Source organism: Falco peregrinus, chromosome 4 (genome assembly GCF_023634155.1).
Source record: "Falco peregrinus isolate bFalPer1 chromosome 4, bFalPer1.pri, whole genome shotgun sequence".
In the NCBI taxonomy this organism is placed as follows: domain Eukaryota; kingdom Metazoa; phylum Chordata; class Aves; order Falconiformes; family Falconidae; genus Falco; species Falco peregrinus.
Window position 1 is genome coordinate 56042623 of NC_073724.1, and position 22865 is coordinate 56065487.

Consider the following 22865-nt stretch of genomic DNA (forward strand, 5'->3'; position numbering starts at 1 on the left):
CGGCAGGGATGATGTCTTCCCTTTCTGGCCATGAGGATCCTGGAGTTGGGATCTGGTCATTGTGGCTTTGGACTCTGCAGATGAGATTATAACAGTAACCAGGACCATGGGCAGACTCAAAATAGATGAACATTAATGTCTTTGGGATTCAAAAAGTAACCAGCATGTAATGTTTATTGTTTTGGAGCAGATTCCATTGTTTAACTGCTAAACAAGAGGAATGCCATTTCGCTTCTCCCAGCAGTACGCTGGCAGAAAGGTCAAGCCCTTCTGCTGTTACTCCTAAGCACATTAGAGGAGAGGAAGCTTTTGACGGCTCCCAGCATCAAATACTTCCCCTGATCAGCTGCTGCGACTCCAGTCCCACAGTGCAGTAGGTGTGCCATCAGCCTGTGCCTGGTACTCGAGTCCCTGTGGTCTGCTCCTGCTCTGCTCAGATGGCAGATGCCACCAGGCTCAGGAGAGGACACTCGGCAAGGAGAGCGGGTCTAGCAGTGGAGCTGGTGTTCCCCATGACTTGGCGAGGGGCCCTCAGCCAAGCAGTGCAGTTCATCCCAGAGTATCGCTCCAGGCCTGGCCCGGGTGTAGCGATAGCACAATTTCAAAAGTTGTGTTTAAATATTGCAGTGTGTTCAAGAGGAGAGAAATGGCTGTCAGTCCTCTTGCCAGTTGGGAGTAGGAGACATTTTTAATGGTGCCGTTTCTTAGAATTATAAAACGGTTTGGGTTGGAAGGGACCTTCAAAAGTCATCTGGTCCGACCCCTCGGCACAGAGCAGGGACGCCTGCCCCTGCTCAGGTTGCTCAGAGCCCCGTCCAGCCTGGCCTTGAATGTTTGCAGGGATGGGGCATCTACTACCTCTGCGGGCAGCCTGTGCCAGTGTCTCAGCACCCACATCGTGAAGAAGTTCCTCCTCATTTGAACGGCTGCCATTTTGACTTCTTGCCTGAGCCTGAGTCAGGCAGGTTGGGAGGTCCGGCTTTGATTTCAGCGGATTTTCTGCTAGCCTTCCGTCACCCGTTCTTAGCGGCTTGGCGTGGCCGCTTGGATGACGCTGAAAGGAAGGACTGCAGGGGAAACCCCGGGGGCTTTCTGTCCGCGGGGGTCCCCCCTCTCCTTCTCTCGAACGGCTGCGCCGGTACGGCTTGGTGATTTGTGGGGAGCGGGCGGGCCCGGCGGGCCGTGAGGCGGCGGCTGCGGCTGAGGGACGGCGGCTCCCCCTGCCGGTGGGAGCGCGGCGGGACGGCGGGCTAAGACGGCTCCCCGGCGTGGGTCCGGGGCACGGCCCCCGGGGCAGCCCGCGGCTGCAGGCGGGGCCTCCCCCTGCGGGGCCGCATCTCCCGCCGGCGGGCGGCGGTGGCTGCGGGCGGGGCGCTGCAGGAGCTGTTTAGGAGCGTTCGGCGTGAGGGGCAGGGGGCCGTGGCTCTGCACCGCCCCTGAGCCGGGCGTTTTACCCGGCTGGGTCTTCGCAGGGGGACGCGCGCAGTTCGCATGCGGGTGCCTTCTGAAATGTACGAGGGCCGCCCTCTAATTGCCAGTGCTTTACTGATAGCGGCTCATTGGGAGAGATGATTGCAGACCTGGACAAGGCTGGGATCTAAGCGTCCTGAAAAGACGACAAACAAAGTTTTCGCAAAGTTCCCCTCTCTTCCAGTACACCCGTGCCCATGGCCTGCTCCCCCCCACTCCCGCGCCCCCCCCTGCTCCCCAGCCCGCAGGGTGTCTGCCAGTCCCGTGGCCCTCATCCCCGCGCAGGGCACCCGCGCTGAGGGAACATGGCACTTCTGCTGAAATGGGGAGATCAGAGTCACAGGAAGGTCAGGGTTGGAAGGCATCTCTGCAGATCACCCAGTCCAAGCCCCTGCTACAGCAGGGTCACCCACAGCAGGTTGCACAGAGTCGTGTCCAGGTGGGTTTGAATGTCCCCAGAGAAGGAGGCTGCACAGCCCCTCTGGGCAGCCTGTCCCAGGGCTCCGTCACCCTCAAGGTGTTTTTCCTCACGTTCAGGTGGAACTCCCTGTGTTGCAGTTTGTGTCCGTTGCCCCTTGTCCTGTCACTGGACACCACTGAAAAGAGCCTGTCCCCATCCTCCTGACACTCGCCCTTAAGATATTTGTATGCATTGGTAAGATCCCCTCTCAGTCTTCTCTTCTCCACGCTAAGCAGGCCCATCTCCCTCAGCCTTTCCTCACAAGGGAGATGCTCCATTCCCTCATCACCCCTCCACTGGACCCTCCCCAGTAGTTCCCTGTCCCTCTGGAACTGGGGAGCCCAGCACCGGGCACAGCACTCCAGGTGCAGCCTCACCAGGGCAGAGCAGAGGGGGAGGATCACCTCCCTCGACCTGCTGGCCACGCTGCTCCTCATGCACCCCAGCGTGCCATTGGCCTTGGCCATGGGGACACACTGCTGGCTCGTGGTCAATTTGGGGTCCACCAGAACTCCCTAGTCCTTGTCTGTAGAGCTGCCTTCCAGCAGGTTAGCCCCCAGCCTGTACTGGTGCATGGGGTTGTTCCTCCCCAGGTGCCGGACCTTACACTTTTGCCTTTGTTGAACTTCAGTGAAGGTTCCTCTCTGCCCAACGAGAGTCGGCCGTTCAGGTCTCACTGAATGGCAGCGCAGCCACTCCTCCCGGTTCGGTATCATCCACAAACTTGCTGAGGGCACACTCTGTCCCTTCACCCAGGTCACTGATGAATAAGTTGAACAGGACTGGGCCCAGTACTGACTCCTGGGGAACAGCACTAGCTGCAGGCCTCTGGCTGGACTCTGTGGTGCTGGTCACAACTGCCTGAGCTCTGCCATTCAACCTGTTCTTAATCCACCGTCTGCTCATCTAACACACGCTTCCAGAGTTTACATATGATGCTTCTTGCAAGTTGCTCCCTTATGCTGGGTATGGGGCTCACGGGTCCTTTGCTCTGTACTAGTTGCATTCACTAACCTACCCCCCAAACCCGAGTCTTACGCTGGTTTGGCAGGCTGTGTAGGCCAGGAGAGGGCTCTCATGAGGCACAGGAGATGGCCTAAAGCCCATGCAACATGTTCCTTGGGGCTGGGGTGGAGTGAGAGGGGGAGGGAGTGTGGTGGTGGAGGAAGGAGTAGCGTCAGAAGGAGAGAAAAGGAAGTAGACTTTGCCCTTTCAGTGATGGTGAGCTTCTAGATCAGCTCAGTCATCTCATGTATACACCCTCAGTGAACTGGAACAGCTGAGGCATGTGTACGTATTTCCTTCTGCTTATTTTGCTCCAGGAATGGTGATCTCACAGGGTGGCAAGGCAGACAGCTGCAGGGTATGACTGTCTGGCTTCTCCTCCAGCTCCTGGCAATGCGGGCACCTCAAAGATCTTCTTGTGGAGGGTTACACAAGCTGCCTGAAGCAGAGAGGACGCAGACCTGGCCAGGAGCTGCAAAGTGTTAAGCAGCCTGGAGCAGCCCTGGGGATCTGTCTCCACCCATATGCTGCTGTTCTGGTTCATGGTGGCCTGCTAGAGGAGCAAAGAAGAATACTGTGGGGAATGTGGGTCTGAAACAATGGTTCCTTCCCACAGTCAACCTTTGCTTGACACCACTGATCTAATTTCATGCCTAGCCCAGGTCCAGTTCATTCTCTTCTACCTCAGGAGCTTCATCATCACTGTAAAGCCACAGCTGCTTATCCCATCTTCTGCTGGTGCTGGAAGCCCTGGTGCCAGAATCAAGCTGATAGGCTTGCTTTGTTCACAGGTTTTCTTTTAGCACAGCCCTTTTAGAAAACGGATTGGTGATACAGTAGGGCCAACTACTGCAAAGTGAACAAAATTACAAAACATAGTTTAGCCAAGCCAAACTGGTTAATAAATGGCTCAGACGTGCTTTAAAAAGTGTTAATTGAAGAGTTAATGCTTGTTTTCCTAGTTACCTTTTAACAGATGCTTATTGGCATTCTTTGTGAAGTCTTGCAGCTTTTACAGTTATCATGAATCAGCAAACTGCCCTTGTCTTCCTATAAAAGTGAAACTGCTGGCATATGAGTAATATATGAAATAACATGCATTGCAATAGCAAGCAAGGCCTCTCTTTGATTCTGTATGGAAGTGGTTTATTGTGATTTTCTTCATCTTTGAGAACAAACTGCTGTTACATTGACATTTGCTACCTTATTTTGAGAGACAAAGCTGTAGTGCATTCTTTCTCCTAGGTTAGCAACTATCCAATGATAAGTTTAATGCAACTTTGCTGCTGCTTTTGTACTTGAAGGGCCTTTGCAGGAGAGAAGTTGTTCAAATGAGGAAGTGCTATGCGATAGTATGGGAAACAGCAGCTTGGAAAGATAACTTACATTGTTAATTTGCCCACAGAAAAGGGTTAGCGGTAATGTTAAGTGGCCTGGAGACAGAAAGAAGGAGCAAGAAGCAGTATGTAGAGAGATGTGGTGGATAGGGGAAAGTAAAAAGAGACTCATTAAATGAGGCCCCTCATAGCATTATTTGGTGAAAGCAGGTAAGAAAGATTAATGAGATGCATGTGCATTATCTGCCAAAAATCTCATAAGAAGGCAAGGTCTTGTGCACCAGACTTCACCAAGATGCATTGAATTTTGCAGATGAACACGTAACAGTGCACTAAGTACAGTTTAAAATATCTGAATAGAGAATATCTCTGTATTGCTTTTAGGGTCACTGTTGAATGCCAGCACAAATGTTATGTCTGAAGGCAGCACATCAGTTTCTCCATTAAATGCTGCTATAGTTCTGGGGCTGGCTCTACTTAGTTTCACAGTTTGGGAGCATGGAGGGCAACCAGTCATGTTTTCACATGATGTATTTGCTTTTTAAATTATGTTTGTCCATAAACAGACAAATTAATAAATAACCTTCTGAGTGACCAAGAAAAAAAAATACCCATTTTCTTGAATTCTTGTGTAAATTTTATAAACATACTTTGTAACCATTAGTGTCAATGAGTGGTAAAATACTGTTATGAGGGTTAGATATTTGCAATTAAAACTGTTAAACCTGTAAAAACTTTTTGGCTTGCTCTGTCCAAGCCAATATGTACCTGGAAGAAAGCTGCCTTTAAATGGATTGCACAATATATAAAAACTATACTTTTATTTTTCTGTAACAGTAGCAAGCCAAAAGGCAGGTTATTATGAGCATGCAGTAGAAAATGCTGGTGGGTAGATTTGCTCTTGTAAGTGGCCTGGAGCCATACTGCTGTACGAACAGAGCTGGGGACAAGTTCTGCCTGCAGGCATGTCCTGCATGTCCCCTGTGGAGGTCATGTTGAGGCCTTGTTTCTCTGTCCCCGTCACTGGCAGTGAGCGAGGTTTTAAGCTCCACTTGATACAGCTCTGTGCAGCGAGTGGCAGGGGAACATTGTCGATCTGGAGGATATTGCTGCTTTAAGCTGCAAAGGATTGCCTGGGGCCTTTGAGGCATGCAGGGGATCCAGATTGCTTTAGGAAAACTGACTTTGAGCCTCTGTCCGCAAGAGAGAGACACAGCTCAACTCTTGCTTGGTTGTGCAGGTCGATCATCCTAACCTTCTCTAGGAGGTGGTGGTGATTTTCTGTTCCCAGTTAGTCCTTGCCTTGTGCTGAGGTTGTCAGAGATGGCAGTGGTCTTCCAGGAGATGGAGAGTGAAACTGGCTGTCTTTGTCTCAGAAAAGAAGAGGACTGGAGGGTTTTCCCTCCTTTCTCAACAGGTGGGAAGGTGGGGAGAGAGGGTCTTCCTTCTCCCCTTGGCATTGACAGAAGTGCTTGTGGTGGTATAAGGTGGCCCTGTGCAGTAGGGACCTGGGACCCTGTCATGCTTGTTGAGATGTCTGGGGTTAGGCACACAGGGTTGTTGCCTGTTCCTTTTCTCTTTGTCCCTAGAATAACACTGTAAAAAACCAGAAGTTAATGTATACCTCCAGAGGGACTGAAGTTGTCACAGTCATCTTTAGTCGCTGGAATATCAGGAAATGTATAGGATGAAAACACCTCAGTGATCCCAAGAAGTGGTTCCACAGCTGTTGGCTGTTCCCTCTCCATGTTTTGTACTTTTGTCATTTAAAAAATAGCGATGGTATAACTAAAGCTGAACCCTTTCTTGTGGGATAGAGGATTTGCTTCTTTCTTTCTCCTTGATGGTTTTGAGATGGAGAATTGTCGTGACACAATTTGAGGAGCTGAACTGTGAGCTTTGATGGACTTTCCCTGTTCTTTACAGCATCAAATTTTTACAGGGGAAAGAAGGAAGTGGTTTGCCAAGTCACTTTTTGTTTTTTAAAAAAATTTTATCACAACTACCAGTCATAACCACAAAAATAACATGTGAACAGTGAGTATTCAGTGTAAAGCTATATATGGGAAAGGCTGTTCATTGTGAACCTGCTGCCAGCGAGGCTACACGGTGCTGGTAAGTGTCCACCCAGTCACTCGGGCTGAGGTCTGTCTGTCATGTCTGCCTCAGTGCATGTTGTTCTGCTTTCCAAGCTGGCAGCTTGGCAACTAATTCTACAGTCTTTTAGCCATTCTTGGGGAAGTTCTAACAAACAGGAGCCACACATGGGAATGGTGATAAATAGAGTTAGGAAGAGGATGGATAATAGTTTTGCTTGCTAGGTTTTATTACTACTAAAAGCGAGCGGCACTGGTAACAGAGCTTTGAGAAAAGTCCTTCATCGTTCTTGAAATGTGTAAAGGAGCCCTGGTATTCCCAGTAGTTTTTTATCCATTGCCATTCTGGAGTGTTTTTGTCCCCACCCAGAACAGAAGATTCATGGTCGGTTTGAAGATGACTCATTGCTGATGGGGTTTTTTGAGCAATGGGATAATTGGCGGTGGCTGAGGAAGAGGGCACTGCGACAAAGTAATTGAACCTGAAAGTGTAATTCCAGTGGAAGGAATAGTTTTGTCCCACCTGTTACAGGAATTTTATCACTTTTGATACGATTTGAGGGAGTCTTGTGTTCAGAAGTTGGTCACTCTTCCAGTGAAGCAAACCTTTTACGGTAGGGCAGCTGTGCTTTTTTGATTTAAGGTTTTTGCTCTAATTTAAGAATCTTAAGTGTGTTTTTCATGTGCTTTAAAATATTATGAAAAGTTGTGTGAAATCATATTTTTATTTTTTGTGCTGAATCCAGAGGTAATTTTTGCAGCATTGGGGAGGGTGGTGGTGTTTCTGTTTTACATTATTCTGAATTTACAGGATTAATTAGTTTCATTTTTTTTCGCACTGTGAATTTCTTTCTCAGTGTGGATTTTTTTCTGCATGGATATGGATTACAAGTTTTAATAACTTTAAAATGAAAATGCCTACACTTAAAGGTATTTTTTTTGAGTGGCTGAAAATTGCACTTTGCCTGTGTTTCTTAAGTGTTTACATGTATTCAGCTTCATTTTTGTAGACACGTGAGCTACTTTGTATGTTCTGCTTTAGAGAGTACATTAGTTCTTACACTAGAAAACATCATACTACTAGTCTCTGACCTTCTAAAGGTGATCATCTCACAGGAACCACTGCTTTCTACCTTTCCTGGAAATGGTGGTCAGAGTATAGGACCACTTTTTAGCATATCTGGTCTCCTGTGCTATCTCAAGTGTTTTCTCTGTGCCCTCACTGCTTCACTTTCTTTCCTTTGTTTCCCCTACCTTGTTTTTTGGCAGTAGGAACCATTTGAGGTGGCTGTATGGTACGTTCACAGATGTACAGTCAGGATCAGTGCTTCCTCAGGGCTGTTAAATTGACTGTCCTTCACCATTCGGCTCATTGTTCTTACAAGCAACAGCATTTAAAGCCTCCAGTACCCTCTCAGGAGCTCAGGGTTGGGTTGTTCTTCCAAAACCCCAGCACTCACAGCCTTAAAGTAGTGTCACCTGCTACTTTGGTGGTCATATTTGGTTGTGTGCAATGTGGTGGTGGTGCCTTCAAAGCATGTGCACATTTTCAGGGTCACCAGCATCTCTTCCATCCTTCTCATGGTGAGCATGCCATTTTCTCCCCTTGGCAATTTAATTTAATTTCAGTGTAAAGAACACAAAACCTTGATAAGAGGCTTTTTTTTCTCTACTTGTAATGTAGTGTTAGTAATTTGAAAATTATTTGTGAGATGGAAAACAAAGGGGCCAGGAGAATAATTGCTGGGCAGTCAACAGAATAAGCAGTTTATAGGCTGCTGTGGCTTTGTTTGCATTGATTTAATCCTGATGAGTGATGTTTTGGACAAAAATGAAGACTTCCTAATGGTCCTTATATTCCTTCAGTGGAAAGGCAGAGTCAGCCTGAGGCCTGTTTTGAGATGCCCCACTAGATCTCCAGCAAAACCAGGTCTCAGTGGTTGCCTGTCTGGAACAGCTTTGTCAGCCGTTCTGCAGCCCTGGAAGGGCTTGCTGGCTTTCAGGGCACAAACTGGCTGTCAGAGCAGGTAATTCCACAGGGTATCTGGGGCAGCAGTTCTCTGGGCAGGTTTTTTTTTTCACTTTCCACCCATTTTCAGGTTCGCTTCTGTCTTTGTCTTTGTCTTGGGGGCTTCCTCAGTCTTTTGTGTCATCTGCTGGGGGACTTTCAGTTGCCCAGTAAGCCAGCTGGCACCAGGGGCTTTTTACCCCAATTTCCAAAGGCATTTTATCCCATTACAGTGAAGTAAACATCCTGAATATATATACAGTAGTAGGATGCAAGTCACCTTGTTTAAAGATAGGACTTTCTAATTTTCTTTTTCAGACTTAGCATCTTCATGCATCATAAACAAAGTGCTTAAATGTAAAAAGTATATTTCTGACTCTGTTTGAAAATCTCATAAGGGAAGAAGCTTTTAATCCCAAGACTAAAAATTATTCTGAAGGGAATGTCCCATATCTAGATATGCAGATTGGGAATTGCATGTGTTTTTCTACATGTTCTAGGCTATGAAGATTAACCTAAACTCTGAATTTGGTGGCTTTAAACCCTCCCTTCCCCCATCTTTTTGGTTTCTTTTTTTTTTTCCCGTTTTCTTTTTTCTCTTTTTAAAGATGTTTATGCCATGGAGTTCAGGGTCCATTTGATTAATTGTACCTATCTTAAAGATTCAACTGCTTGCCAGCATGCTTATCACTTTTTTTTTTTTTTAAAGAGGGTTATGTATAAATGGCAGGACAAAATTGATTCATGCTGTGTCACATGGATTCTTCTTTGCACAGCTACTCAAGCATTGATTATCCACTGATGAACAGCATACATTTCTAGCTATAATGCTAACCTGTATCTTCAGCTGCTGGTCTGTCGTTCTTCTCTGCTCTCAGCTAAGCCCCAGTCTGAATTATTAAAATATACGCGGGTTAATGCATACCTCCCTCTGGCTGTAGAGGGAAATACTGGCATTGAGAAATAAGGCAGCATTTTCCCGGTAGAGGGAGGTATTGTAAAGCTCAGCTAAAGTAGGATTCCACTTGCTGGAGAAAAATGTGCCTTTGCAGGGTGTTTTTTCCCTGAATTTTAGGAATTCATGGGGCAGCGTGTGTAGAGAGCTTGGAGGAGGCAGCCAAGAGACCTTGCCTCACTCAGGTAGCCAGAACGTTTTCCCATGCTTGCTTTTATATTTTTTCTATTATTATTGGAATAGAATAGTTGGAATGAGAGCAGGGACCTCTGCCTTGCCTCACCAAAACTCATGGGCTGCCTGCAGTGGAGGTGGAAATGCCTTTGGTTCTGCCAGGACAAGGAGGGACCCCATGCTCAGCACAGCAGCTCCTTGCCTTCCCTCTGCCCCCTGAAACCCCAAAGGACTTTGGTGGGTTGAGTGTGTCACTGCTCTGAAGGATGCAGAGCACACCGTTATGTAGGTTTTTTACTTTACATTGTATGGCAGGGGCATGAATCCATAGAAGAGGTTTAAAAAACCCCAGCAACTACCTTAAACTGTGGCAAACATGCTTGGTCAGCTAGAGCATGGACATAAATCCAAAGCACTGCTTTGTGGTGTCTAGGTATATAGTTCAAGTGCCTCAGTACTTAACCTAATCTGCAGATTAAATGTGTGTGCTTCAGGATTGATTGCTGAGTGGAAGAAGCAGATGTTGGAGTCACATTAGACAAGGAAGGAAACATGTAGATAGTTAATTACTTAACTCCTTGAATCAACAGTTTAGGCTCCCTTGAAGCTTTGAAATTTTTTTTTCAAGGTTTGCATCCTTAGATTTGTGGCTTGATTTCTCTCTGCTCATTTCCTTTTATCACCGCCTGCCCTAGCGGGGACCCAAGGCACAGTATGCTATTCCCCAACACCCAAACCCATCTGTGGGGACTCGCCTCAGCAGCCTAATTCAGAGAGGCATAAAGCTTCATTTGTGGTTGGCACATCAGTTGGGTGCTTCGGTGGTTCTGGCAAAACTGCTGGAAGGGTTATTGCCACCTTCTTTCACTTGTTCCAGTGAGTCCTGTGCATTCCCACTGATGTACAAGCCTTTACCTTGGCTTTAAAAAGTGATTTTCTTCAAACCTTGTGAGAAACAGTAGAAAACCAATGTTCCTGGACACGTTTCTCTGGAGACTCATCCCTGTGATAAGCTGGGTGAGCGATGAAAGATGCAGAAACATGCTCCTCCATTGCAGTCACCTTTTAACTGTGTGCATGCTATTGATATTCCTATACTGTTCTTATAACACTCTCCTGATTATTTTTTTGACTGTTTATGCTGCCCTGAAAACAGCTTTTTCTATCACTTTGAAAATCTTCAACTAAATTTAATTGAAATATGGTGGTTTCTTCAAAGTTTAAAAAACCCCCAAACCCAGAACAACGTGCACTGGAGTGGAAAAAAGAGCAATGACCTCAGTAAAGGCTTCTCTGTGTGGAATAAAAGTGCTAAAACTTTGTCTTTTCTGGTTTCTGTACTTAACGTGTTCTCTGTAAATACAGACTTATGAAGAAATGTACTGAATCTGAAATACTTGGTATTTTTTGTTATTCTTAAATTCAATTACATGGATTACTGTTCACATCCCTTTGAACACAGTGAAAAGTAACCAGACATAACCTGTCTTAAATGATTTTTAAAGTGCAAAATTCTGCTGAATTCCTACAGTCACCAGAAAAGCTGTACTTTTCACATAAATTTAAGAAAGCACACTTCAGGCCTGGTATATCAAGACAAATACTTTGTAGGACTGCAATGAAAACTCAAGCATGAGCCATGTCCCACGTAATAAAAGGTTATTTATGGCTTGGGATGAATGAAGAACTGCATAGTTTCTGTCTAGGTTCTACCTTTTGTTGCTTAGACATGCGTGATTTTTTTCCTCTAATAAAATACTGATAATACCATGCCTATCCATCAGATTGCAGTAGCAATGTTAGCTTTCTCTGGGGGTGGGAGGATGGTTGGTTGCATGAGTGAGGCGGTGAAGAGGCATGCGCTGGAAAATGAAGAGTGAACCTTCAAAGTACAGGACGTAAAAGAAAGCTGCGTGTTACCTGTAATAAGAAAAGCTGTGGTAACTTGGCCAGTCCTCAAAAATTTGGATGGAATGTGAAAGCTCCAAGTGGCCCCATCCCACACGAGAAGAATGTAATCTCTCAAAAAAAGGAATTATAAACAGCAGATAGGGGCTGGAAGGTAAAAGGAGACATTCGCTAAGGAAGTTCTTCCTTCAGGGTGAGGTCCATCCGAGTTGTTTTCTGGCAACCTTTAATCGAGTGAGTGCAGAAATATCACTTGCATTCTCCAGCATCTCTCCAAAAAAACAGTTGGCCCTTAACAATATGTATTTGATACTCAGAACTTAAGGTTTGGCTGTTTGAGTAATTTCAGACTTGAAACCTCATCTCTCATGAGAATTTATGGAGAGTCCCCTAGGGCAAAAAAGGTGTCCAGTTTGGATTTCTTCTTGTAGAAAGCTTTAGGCTTGTTCTCAAGTCCTCCAGGAAAGTCTTTTTCTAAATCAGCTTAGACCCCTGTTGGAGTTCACTGAAATAATGTTGCTGTGGAGCTCACTGCCAGGTCTGTTGTAAAAAACTAACCATCTTGCCCTCCTAAATAAATGTTGCAATGGATTTGATCTCTATAACAAACATTTTTGTGTCTGGACTTCTTGTATTCCTATAATTTACATGGTCTGTATGGTGGTGTTGATTTTAAATTTTAATAATACCAATTTGGTGCAGCTCTGGTTTCCAAGTGTATTTTAGTAAAAGCCTTTGTCCCATAGGCTGTCCAAGTGCAGTGGCTGTTCATGCAGATAAACATGAATTTTAATGCTGTGTATTTCACATGAACGCAACTTGCAGCAAAGTTGGTGAAGAGTTGTCCTTTAATTTTTGATAGATTTGTGTTAATACAAAAGTATTCAGTGTACACTGGAGAGAGTGCTACTGTAGTGAATAAAAGATTATGAACAATTGTAGGTAATAGTTCAATTTCTTTAATTTACAAATAGCTGTTTCACAGCAAAAAAATGTACACTGTCTTCACTTTTTAGGTTAGTATGATCTAAAATTGATTGCTTGGACAAAGGTGAATCATTGGTACAGTGATATTTAAAGCACAGTAAAAACTGTTGGTAATGTCTAAAAGCTGCTGTGCCATGAGCGTCTGTCATCTGCCGTCCTTAACCTCCACTCCTAACAGCATTAACTTTTCATTGAATCGCTGATTGACTGACTGCAGGGAATTGGCATTTAATTATGTTTAAGCTTATCCTACTGCATATTGAGAAACAATTTTAAATACTTTGAAACTGGATTGCAGCATGTTTAGGCAAACATCGTGACCATTCCCTCTTTTATTTTCTGAGGACAGGAGCTCAGATGTATAGCACTTGTTGACATTTCGGTGTGTGCAACCTTCTAACATCATATAAATCACTTTGAATTTTTCCAGCCATTATCTATTTGGCATGTTATGTGACTCTTTTTCCAAAATAATTTCTGTTATTTTTCCATTGTGTGATGTTTTATATTATATGTTGATGACATTCCAGACTGAAGCATGCTGATAGTATTATATAAAATTACTGTGCCTGTGTTCAGTCTGGTAATCCTGACAAAATTGGTGTCATGTGGTGCACCCAGTATTACGTATGTTATGCTTTTCTCCATTACAAGAGTTCAGAAATACTCTTATATGTATCCTGCTACAAAATAAACACTTGAATAGTAAACTATGTTTCCTATCCTAGTCAAAACAGTCCTTGCAAATTATTACATTTCTTGGCTTTTATTAAATGCAAGTTCATTCTAAAAACACACCCTCTGCAACTCTCAATGTAGAAGTAGAAACTGTGAATAAAGTTTTTGTTTATATCTGCCTAGGATAATGTCAAACTGTAAAAATGTTTCAAAAGGTGGTAAGCTATTTTGAAGCCTCCTTTTAAGTTGAAATGGAGAGTTTTATTACTAAAAAATTACTAAGTAAGGTGAGACACAGAGCATGCAGATCCCTGCCAGTCACCTTCCTGTCTTACAGGAAACCTTAAGCGCTTTCATTCCTGTTTTACAATTACACAGGACACTCCATCACTACAAAATATGACAAATAGTTGAAGTAGTTATGTTTTAATAGCTGAGAGTAGGAAGAAAAACACATTGTGGTTTTCTTCTGATTTTCAAGATGTGTGGAAAAGAGCCATTTCTGACAAGCACAGTGCTGTTGTGTTTCCAATAGAGTATTTTAATGCTGGTTGCTGAAGTTACTTTGCGGCACACTTTGCTGCATTAATCTCCCTATCAGAGTTTGCTCACATGCTTGAGTAACTGAATTTTCATAGCACTGATGACTTTCTTTTTATCGTAAATTATAGCATGGAAAAGTTCACAGCTCATTGCAGCCCTGGAGTTTTTTAGCTGATCGCAGCAGGCGCTGGGAGAACTGCCTGCTTTGCACAGCACACGGCGGGGTTGCGCCTGCTGGGACAGCGAGAGTTCGGAGAGAGCTGGAGGGAAGCGGGTGAGCTTGTTGCAGACATCCCTTAGGTGTGATCGAGTGATAAAGGAAATGTGGTGCCCTTCGGGAGGGTGTGTACCTATGAGAAACAGGAAGCCGAGCAGCGGCCGCCTGCCTGCCTGCCTGCCTGCCGAGGTTGGTAGCTCGGGCGGGCGCAGGTGTGCCGACACGCCGCTGAGACTCTTCTCTCCAGGCGTCTTGGCAGGCACGCTCCTCGCAGCAACATCTGGAAGAGGCGGAGGGGGGAGAAACCCAACCCAAAGCCAAAACAGCACAACACCCCCCCCTCCCTTAAAAAAACCAACCCTCCAGGTAGAGGAGAAATATGACGGCCTTGCAGCTGAAAGAGTTGTCACATTCAGGTCTGTACAGAAGGAGACGGGATCGCCCCGATAGCGTGGGACTGCCCGGGTCACATGAAGAGAAGCTGAGGTGAGTGCGAGTTGACGGGTACCGCCGGGGCGCCGAGCCCTTCTCGGCAGCCTGCTTGCTTCGGTGGTTTTATCAAATAAAATGCAAACACAGCTCTGGAAAGTCACTAAAAAACGCATCCATTGAGAAGCAGTCCCGAAGCGCTACAGAAAAAAAAAACCCAAAGGAAGGATAACAGGAGCCATACAGTGACCTTGTGGGTTTTGGCGATGGTGTGACTCCCATCCCTGGCTCTGGGAAGGGCAAATGTTAGCCAGCGGCTGCTTCTGGATCCCTTTTGACAGCCAGCGCTTGCAAGTATAACTTTCTGCAGGCTGACAAGTTTGCTCGGTCTGGTTTGAAGTCAGTTTCGGGTCACCCGGGCACTGTGGGTTGTGCTGCTTCTCGGGGGGTCTTGGCGCAGCCCTTCCGCTGGGCTGGTTTCCTTGCAGAGGGTCTGGGTCGGCTCCTGGGCTCTGGCTTTCTTCATGGGGGGTTCTTTGTTGTGGAAAGGGCTTTAGACAAAAGAATGCAGCAGGACCACTTAGCCTGACCTTACCCAGGAAGGGTGACCAAATATCGGAAAGTCATTTAATGTCCTGGGTTATCTTCCTGATGCTATGTGCCTTTTGAAAGAGTAACAGCGGATTTTCAAAAAAGCCTCTGTTTGGAGCAGGGAGATTGAAGAATTGTATGTAACCTGAGTAAGTGCAGACACACAAAAAAGAAGTAAAAATGCAAAGTTTTTTTTTTTCTAAGTGTGCTCCGTGTGAAAGCAATCTCCTCCCGCTTCAAGCTCCGCAGAAAAGGATCCTGTGTAAATGCTAACAAAAGCCTCAGTGGAGAGGAAGTACTTCCTATCTCCTAATGCCTGTTCTTGTGTTGTATTTTTAGGTTATTTTTCAGTGGTGGTTGTGCATCGGATTGGAGTGCTGTGTAATTTAAAAGGTTTTTGTTGCTGTGCTTTCATTACCTGAGTTAGCAATTTCAGTACAATGGGCATTCAAATTACCCTTTTGTAATAACCAAGCACCTTAATTAAAAATCACTGTGGCAAAATATATGACTGTAGTCTACTGATACTATTTGCCACAAGACAGCAGAAATACAGGATCAGCTCTAGGAATGTGCTAACTTGTGGGTCTGAATGTGTGCTTGGTAACTCTTTATAGTAGTATTTCTGAATTGATTTCCTAGATGGATTTCTAATAGCATTAGCAATATATATTATATTAATTTGACTATAGGTGAAAAAATAATCAGTAGAGTAAGAGATGTGCAGAGATTCTTGACTTTTTTATGCTCAGGAATGAGGAAGAATAGATGTTTTTATGGAAGAGAAAGCCGCTTTTTAAAGTATGTACATACAAAAGAGCACTAGCTCTCTACAGTTGTATTGCCGTTTCTCTTATTTGTATGTACAACCAAGATGGGAACGAGACCCTTTTTGGGCTGGGTGGGGGGAAGGGGTTGTCTGTACCAGTGTAAGTCTAAGTGTTTTGATCTTTTCCTGAGCCTCTTCTGGTTAAAGATGAGAAATATGTGAAATGGGGCTCGATCTTGAGAAATAAAATCCAAGTTGGGGGAAACAGCAAATCAGGGGACTTATGAATCAGCCCAGGGCAGGGTATTGGAGATACAGGAAGGTAAATAGAGCATGGTCAGATGATGCTTCTAGAGCAGGGGAACAACCCATACCTAAAGACAGAGCCTCTCTTATGTTTGCTAACAGCTTAAGTTGTTTCTTATTCAAAGTAAACCTTGCTCCTTCCTAACCCATTTTGTGATATTTCAGTGTGTTGCCAAGCAGCCTTGTTTGTCATTTTTACTGCATCCTCCATGACAAAAGGCTATGGCATTGTAAATACAGAATAACGACGTAACAACAGGGCAAAGAGCAATCAGGAATGAAGAGAAAAAGTTCTGTAGTTTTCCAAAACTGGAAACCTCTAGCTTTTTTTTCATATGCTCTCCCTGGTGACACTTAGACGCCTGTCCTTAGCAAATACTTTCAGAGTATGCAGAGTTCACAAGAAAGACAAGAGATTTCTTTCATCTGCTAAATATAGCTTGCCATCCTCCATGGCTTTGCAATGCCCTCCTGTAGTTTCTCTCCCCAGTTCTTTGTTCTAGTACCTTTGTGTTTCATTTTACATACATATTAATCCACGTGTTAAATAATATCAGCCCTTGAGGAACAGTTTACTGAAAGCTGCTTTCTCAGTTCAAGTACCGTATTTTTCTAATCCTGAGCCAAAATGTAATCGAGATGCCAATGTCCTCAGGATATTCTGTGAGAATTTCTGTATTTAAAAAAAAATTAAAATGAAAATCACTCTTTGTTGAAGTCATGCATGGTTTTCTGCCAGTTTTCATTTTACAGCCTTTCACACCTTACCCCAGTATGAAATTTCTCTCTCCTGCCCTTTTTGAGGTCTGTGTCTCCTTAGGTAGTGGTTTCCTGGCATCTAGGCTGGGGTGAGTGTTCCTCTGGTAAGGCACAAAACAGCAGTAAGTAACCCAGCTTCTCACACCCCTTTGCCTTGGCTGCAGGGTGCCTGGGACTGCCTCTGCTCTGCTGTTGCAAGCACCGCTGTAATTGTGGCTCCTGGGTCCGGCCATTGCTGCAGGAGCTGGACGTTGCTTGGTAGGACAGGGGCTTGTGTGCGTGCAAACTGTGGCTGAACCTAGCCAAGCGCTGGCAGTGGCAGTGCTGCAAAGCAGCTTTGGGGGGGCTTGGTGCCATAATTCTGTCTTTGCTCCTTCCTGGGACATTGTCAGTGTCATTTGTACTTAAACCACCTGATATCACTAATAATTAGGGCACTATGCAGCAATGCACTGGAACTCTTAAACATGTACAGAGTGCATGTTTATCATATAATGTATCCCATACATTTTATTTTCCAGGAACCAAAATTTCTTAAAACAATTACCTTTACAGTATAAAAATAATTTCTTATGTTGACATAGCTTCATTATAGGTCATGTGCCATGGGACTCAGCTCCACAACAGGAAGGTGAGCTTTAGCTTCTGCATCTGTGTCCACTGATGTCATTTCACCCCCATCATTTGCTTCCAGATCTGCTATTCAGTTTATGATGAGTCAGTCTCTACACACATTTCCCTCAGTCTTTTGCAGGAAAGACCATAGGAATATAGCTTGGCTCTTTCCATTAAGTTTTGTAGCTTGTCAGGTTTCCATTTACAGTAGCATCTTCTAAATACATACTTAAATATATTTAATAGTCTCTCTCCAAAAATCTTTTGCTCTAGCAAGTAGGTGCCAGGTCGTCTTGAGGAGAACTGTTCTCACGCATCTGTGGCTATCTGTAGGGCCTGATTCACAAGCAGCAGAGCTTACTCTAGTGCATGGTTTTGCTCGTTTTGCCTACCCAGTTGCTGTAATTTCTCATCCTGCTGCAGACAGAGTCCAGCACCTTGCATTGCTCCCACTGCCCTGCTGCAGTTTACAGGCTGGTGCTTGGTGCTGTAACTTCAACATTGCAAGTTGGTATGGTGCAGTGGCTGAGCAGCTGAGCTGTCCCGCTGGCAGTGGTGAGGACCTGAGGGGGCTGAGAAGGACCACCAGAGCCTACCCAGTTGAGGAGAGTGAGGACATTTCAAGGGATGGCACCTATAGCCTTAAATAGCAAGCCCTAAGCTCAACTGAGATTGGGACCGGGGTGGGAAGGTAGGACTCATCCCCCTCTTTTAAAAACCTATCCTAGGCTGGAGTGAGTTGCCTTCCCAGGGAGCCTCTCTCATCCCCTCCACCCCACCTCCTCCTGGTGGTAACCCATGCCCAGGCTGTCCCTGCAGCTGCAGTGAGGTGAAAGGAGCCCTTGTCCTGACAGCACAGCACATTGATGGGAATGGGAAATTTGGCTTCTCTTTCTACATCTCCCACTCCATGTATCACTTAACAAACCTCATAACCTCTCTGGGAGCCTTTTAATCTGCTGCTGTACATGCTCCTGGTGCTTTTCTGACCTTATAGGGAGCTGGAGCCTGCCTCCCTGCCTCATGTAAAATGTGGTCTGGATAGCTCATCATTTTCTTGAACCTGCACAGTGAAAAAAAGTGCTTGGTTTAGACCTCTGCTGGGTAGGGATGCTGAATGCAGTCCTCTTCCCCTGCTTGAGCTAGGGTCACCAATGCCTAGACCTTCACTACGCAGGATGTTCCCCAGGTGCAGAGCTCAAAGTGCTGGGGGCTGCCCTGCACCTTCATCTCTCCTTTGTCTGCAGCAGATGCAACAGTCATTGAAGTAACCGCAACCTGAGAAGTCTGCTTTTCAGAATGGAGGGGAAGACTTGTCCTTTTCCAGCTATATTGATTTGGTGGGGGAAAAAAATGACATCTCTGATAAATCTCAACTTGTGTTTTCTTTAGAAATGGCATGTAAAAATTTCTGACTGTATGCTGAGCTATTCTTTCTTGCTTTTCTCAGCAAACGGGATGCAAAGGAAATTGTATGCATACATTTATGATTAATCATTAGGAGTCACTTAACTAGAAGTATGCTTGCTACTTTTGCTCTTTCCCCTTCTCATCCCATAGTCTTTGTAAAAATAGAATTATTTCTCTAAAAAATTTGATACTATTAATTTCCAAAGCTCAGTAAAAGGTACTGGGAAGAACAGGGGTAATTTATTTATTTATTTTTTATAATTACAGTTAAAATCAATTTGATCAATAGTGCTGGTAGGTCTCTTTTCTAAGTACATATGGGTTCAAATGTGATTAAAAATGTAAACAACTTTTTAAGAGGTTAGTTTCAAGTTTTTACCAAACAGTAAATTTCAGCATCTGCAACAAGTAATCATTGGCAAGCTTCAGTTGATGGCTGTCAGTTACTCAGGTAGTTCACTGCTCTGTTGTGTTTTGCAGAAAGCACTGTAGATGTTTTCCATACTAATAGATTTAAAGTGTCTGCCTTTTCTTTGCTCTCTGCTGCTGAAGCTGATGGGTACATCTGCGTGAGTAGGTGCAGGCAATCTTTTACGGGGTCCATTCAGGCTCCCGCCTGCCCCTGCACGCCAACTCCAGGTTGGAAGGCATGTGGCTGTGCCCCAAAATTTCACACACAGATGCCCATGCAGATAAAATAGGAGACATAAGCACATTCTTATGTCCCACTGAGCCTTGGGGGGATAGGCTCTGCACAGCAAAGCTCATAGGTGACTATAAAAAGAATCAAATTAATAAAATCCCCCAAACATTGGCAGTGCAGTAGGGCTTAGTGCTTCCCTTTCTTCATGAAATACAGCATTTGGCAGTTGTGTGAGGTCACAAATCTCTTCAGCCTGCCATCAAAACCCCGTACGTAACAGCCACCAAGGTGTGCAGCTGTTTCCAGCTGCATGTCCCCCCTGAAGACCTGGTCTTCCTAGGAGGGAGAGAAGATGCTGGTCGGGGACTGCCTGGAGAATCAGGAATCAGAGAAAACAGGAATCATGTGTTGAGTTTTCAGATGCCTTAGAGTACTGAGGATGGGGGAAGGCAGAAAGAAGAGACCTGTCTGCACCTGGAAGCATTCTTAAATTTGATTTCCAGTGGTAATGTTTCTTAATAGCATCACAAATGTTACTATTTATATAGCTGCTTTCTGTAAGTGCTCATGGTGCCAGAGTCAGCAGGTAAAGCAGTAATTATTCAATACATTGGTAAAAAAAGAGACTAATTTATTAAACGAGGAAGAGCTTGAAAATAAATGTTAAGCCACAAAAAAATGAAAATTCTTCATTTGTTGTGGTTAGTAAGTCTTCTGGAATAATAGAGAGTTGGGACCTAGAAATACTAATTTGAATCAGATGCTTGGGAGCTCTTGATTAAAAAACAGTTTGCCTCATCGGCTAGCTGCTCTAATTGAAGAGAGGATTTGTACATGTAACCATAACACTGAATTGTTGTTATTAATTATAGTAACTTCCAGCCAGCAAGAGTATGTTTCATGGTTTTATTTTAGTATCGTGATACTGAGATTTTCTGTTCCAAGGTAGCCAAATGACCAGAGGCATTACTTTTCATTTGTGCTATACTTTTCATGTCTCTAGGCATGAAAATAACTCATGAGGAACACACCCTTTTTTTCTTCTTGCCTTCTCTGTCACCCCTTGTCTCCTGCGTTGCATAATAACTCCAATTTTGTTTGACTTGCTCACCTGACTATCACCTCCTGTGACTCCAAATGACCAGAGGTAGCTGCTTGTGTAACAGAAACCCAAGCAATTACTACTGTTCCTTTTACACTTGCCTCATTGTAATAATCTATGATTTCAATAAATTGTTAAGCTTCAATGATTATAGCAATTAGGATTTTCATTGCTCTTTCTTACAGGATTAGCTGGCTAATGGTAAGTTGTAGGTTCCTATTTTCTGCTTTTGCTTTCATGTGTTTTGAAAACAGTTAATCAGAGGTGTTCTCTACAGAAAATGTACTGTGATTCCTCCTTTTTCTTCGTTATGGTTAAGCTCTCCTTTGAATGCAGTCAGTCACACTTCAGTGTATTTACGCACAGAAGTATTCTGCAGTGGAGAGAAAACTAAATCCTGTCAATGTCACCACTTAATAAAAATTACTAGCTTGCAGGCGTTAGGGAGAACAAGCTTAAAGACCGTAAGTTTGGGTTCCTTTTTATTTCATTTTGTTTTCCTGTGGTCTCTGCGCTGTTCTAGGAAATGCAAAGCTAACAGACATGGTGACCTCGAGAGGACTGTGAGCCTTGTACATGGTGCTCTCCAGACATGTGAACAGCTCAGCTTGCCAAGTATGTTGCCTCTGATGGTGGCCAAAAGCTGATGCCTGTGGAAGGAGGTAGAAGGCAAGAGTGGGCCTTTTATGGAATTTCCCTTGGTAGTAATCCCAGCTTGCTGCCAGCTGTGGCTCAGGGACTTCCTACAGTTTGTGACATACAGTGTTTTTCCCGTTGGTTAACTCTGCCAGTCTTGGCTTACACCTAGCAATCTCGGGGCATTTCCCAAACATGCGTGATGCACTGAGTTTTCATGTGTATTACCTGATTGCAGAGTCACAGAATGGCATGGGTTGGAAGGCATCTCTGCAGATCACCCAGTCCAAGCCCCCGCTACAGCAGGGTCACCCACAGCAGGTTGCACAGAATCGCGTCCAGATGGGTTTTGAATGTCTCCAGAGAAGAAGATTGGATGCCGTAGTGCACATGGTTGTGTGTTAATTTTTTTTTTTTTTTGCTTGATTTGTCATAGCAGCTTCAGGCATTGTTCAGTTTTCATCTTTGTATCTACCGGTTTGCAGAAACTTCTGATTTTACTTAGTTCCTGGTAGCATTCTGAAATGACAGTTTCATATACAGTGCTTTATGAGCATTGTGTTTGGATGATACTGCTCAGCTTTGCTAGCAGATTTTAAATCACCCTGTGATGCGTCTTTATATGTCAAAGAGATGAAGCTCCATGATCTTTTGGAGCCTTTTGTCCAACAAGAGAAATTTTGTTTATGCCTTTTGTGACATATTTCCCTGTAGCTTTTCTGCCTTTTCTTTCTGCTGTAATGGCCATGATAGAGCTAGAAGAAAATTAATTAAAAAGCATTAGCTATTATCCTCAAAGGAAGTTACATATTGGCAGACACAGCTAGCAATACCTGGCAGCATTTCTCAGCTGTGCCCTTTCAAATGAGATTCAAAAGATTCAACCTGTTCCAGCAAGGAATGAACAGATGAAGGTGAAGCGGATGTGAAATGATGTTTGTCTTTTCCAGCATGTTAAATGCATGCATGCCACACTCTTCATAAATCATAAAGTTCTTGATCCGAGTTCAGTCTACCTTTTGAACTCTGTTTCTATGCAGCTATTGGAAAAATGTTACCCACTCGGAGTCATGACTCAAAACTGCCCTGGCTGGTCCCCTTCTTGTTCCGGTATGGAAAGTTTGCATTGAAAGCTGTTTGTCTTGCTTGATGTTTGGCTTTTCAGTTATAGTTTTGTACGTTTCTCCTCACTGATTTCTGAAACTGAAGCATACACTATAATTCTGATATGTGAAAAAAGCTGCTCCTTATACTTTTTTTTTTTTTTTTTTTTTTTTAAAGGACATGGTAGCAGTGCAGCTTCAGGATAGGATAGCGCCATGAGTTACCAGGTTGCATGTCATGAATTTTGCCTGAAGTCTACAAGTAATTGCTTAGTTTTAAGATACATTCCTTTCTAAAGCTAATCCTCAAATTATATCCGCTTCTTTGTGGTATGTAGCAAAGGGAAAGGAGGTTTAGTAGGGATTGAGCCCCTCTGATGCAAAGCACGTAACCCCACCATCTTCCTTTTTCTCTTGGCTTCTGTTCTGCCAAGCAAATAACCTGCGCCGCTCCTTCAGATAATCCCAGCAATACGCTGTTGCGAGGGGTAACTTCTACATCTTCCCTCACAAGTCTTATTATAACTACTCACTCTTGCTTTACCCATTCAGGATTAGTTAGTTGCTGAGGTGGAAACCTAACTTTAAAAAACCCCTTGCTATAGTTACCAAAGCCTTCAGTTTGTGAAATGCGTGGAAGTCTTGCTTTGCACTAACTGCTACT

The 22865-nt window shown here is 44.3% G+C and overlaps 1 protein-coding gene across 5 annotated transcripts in view; it reads left to right on the forward strand.

Moving 5' to 3' along the window:
- LIMS1 (LIM zinc finger domain containing 1) overlaps nucleotides 1-22865 on the forward strand; it is a 76469-nt gene that overhangs the window by 26086 nt on the left and 27518 nt on the right. The window contains exon 1 of one of the 5 annotated variants that reach the window (XM_055802384.1): nucleotides 6328-6387. The exons of 2 other annotated variants lie outside the window; for them this stretch is intronic. In XM_055802384.1, coding sequence (XP_055658359.1) covers nucleotides 6335-6387 — 53 coding nt within the window. In that variant the 5' untranslated portion in view covers nucleotides 6328-6334. Of the gene's footprint in view, nucleotides 1-6327; nucleotides 6388-6798; nucleotides 6983-13982; nucleotides 14325-22865 lie in introns of those variants that run through there. 2 more of the 5 variants (XM_055802386.1, XM_027781349.2) reach the window with 2 other exon arrangements.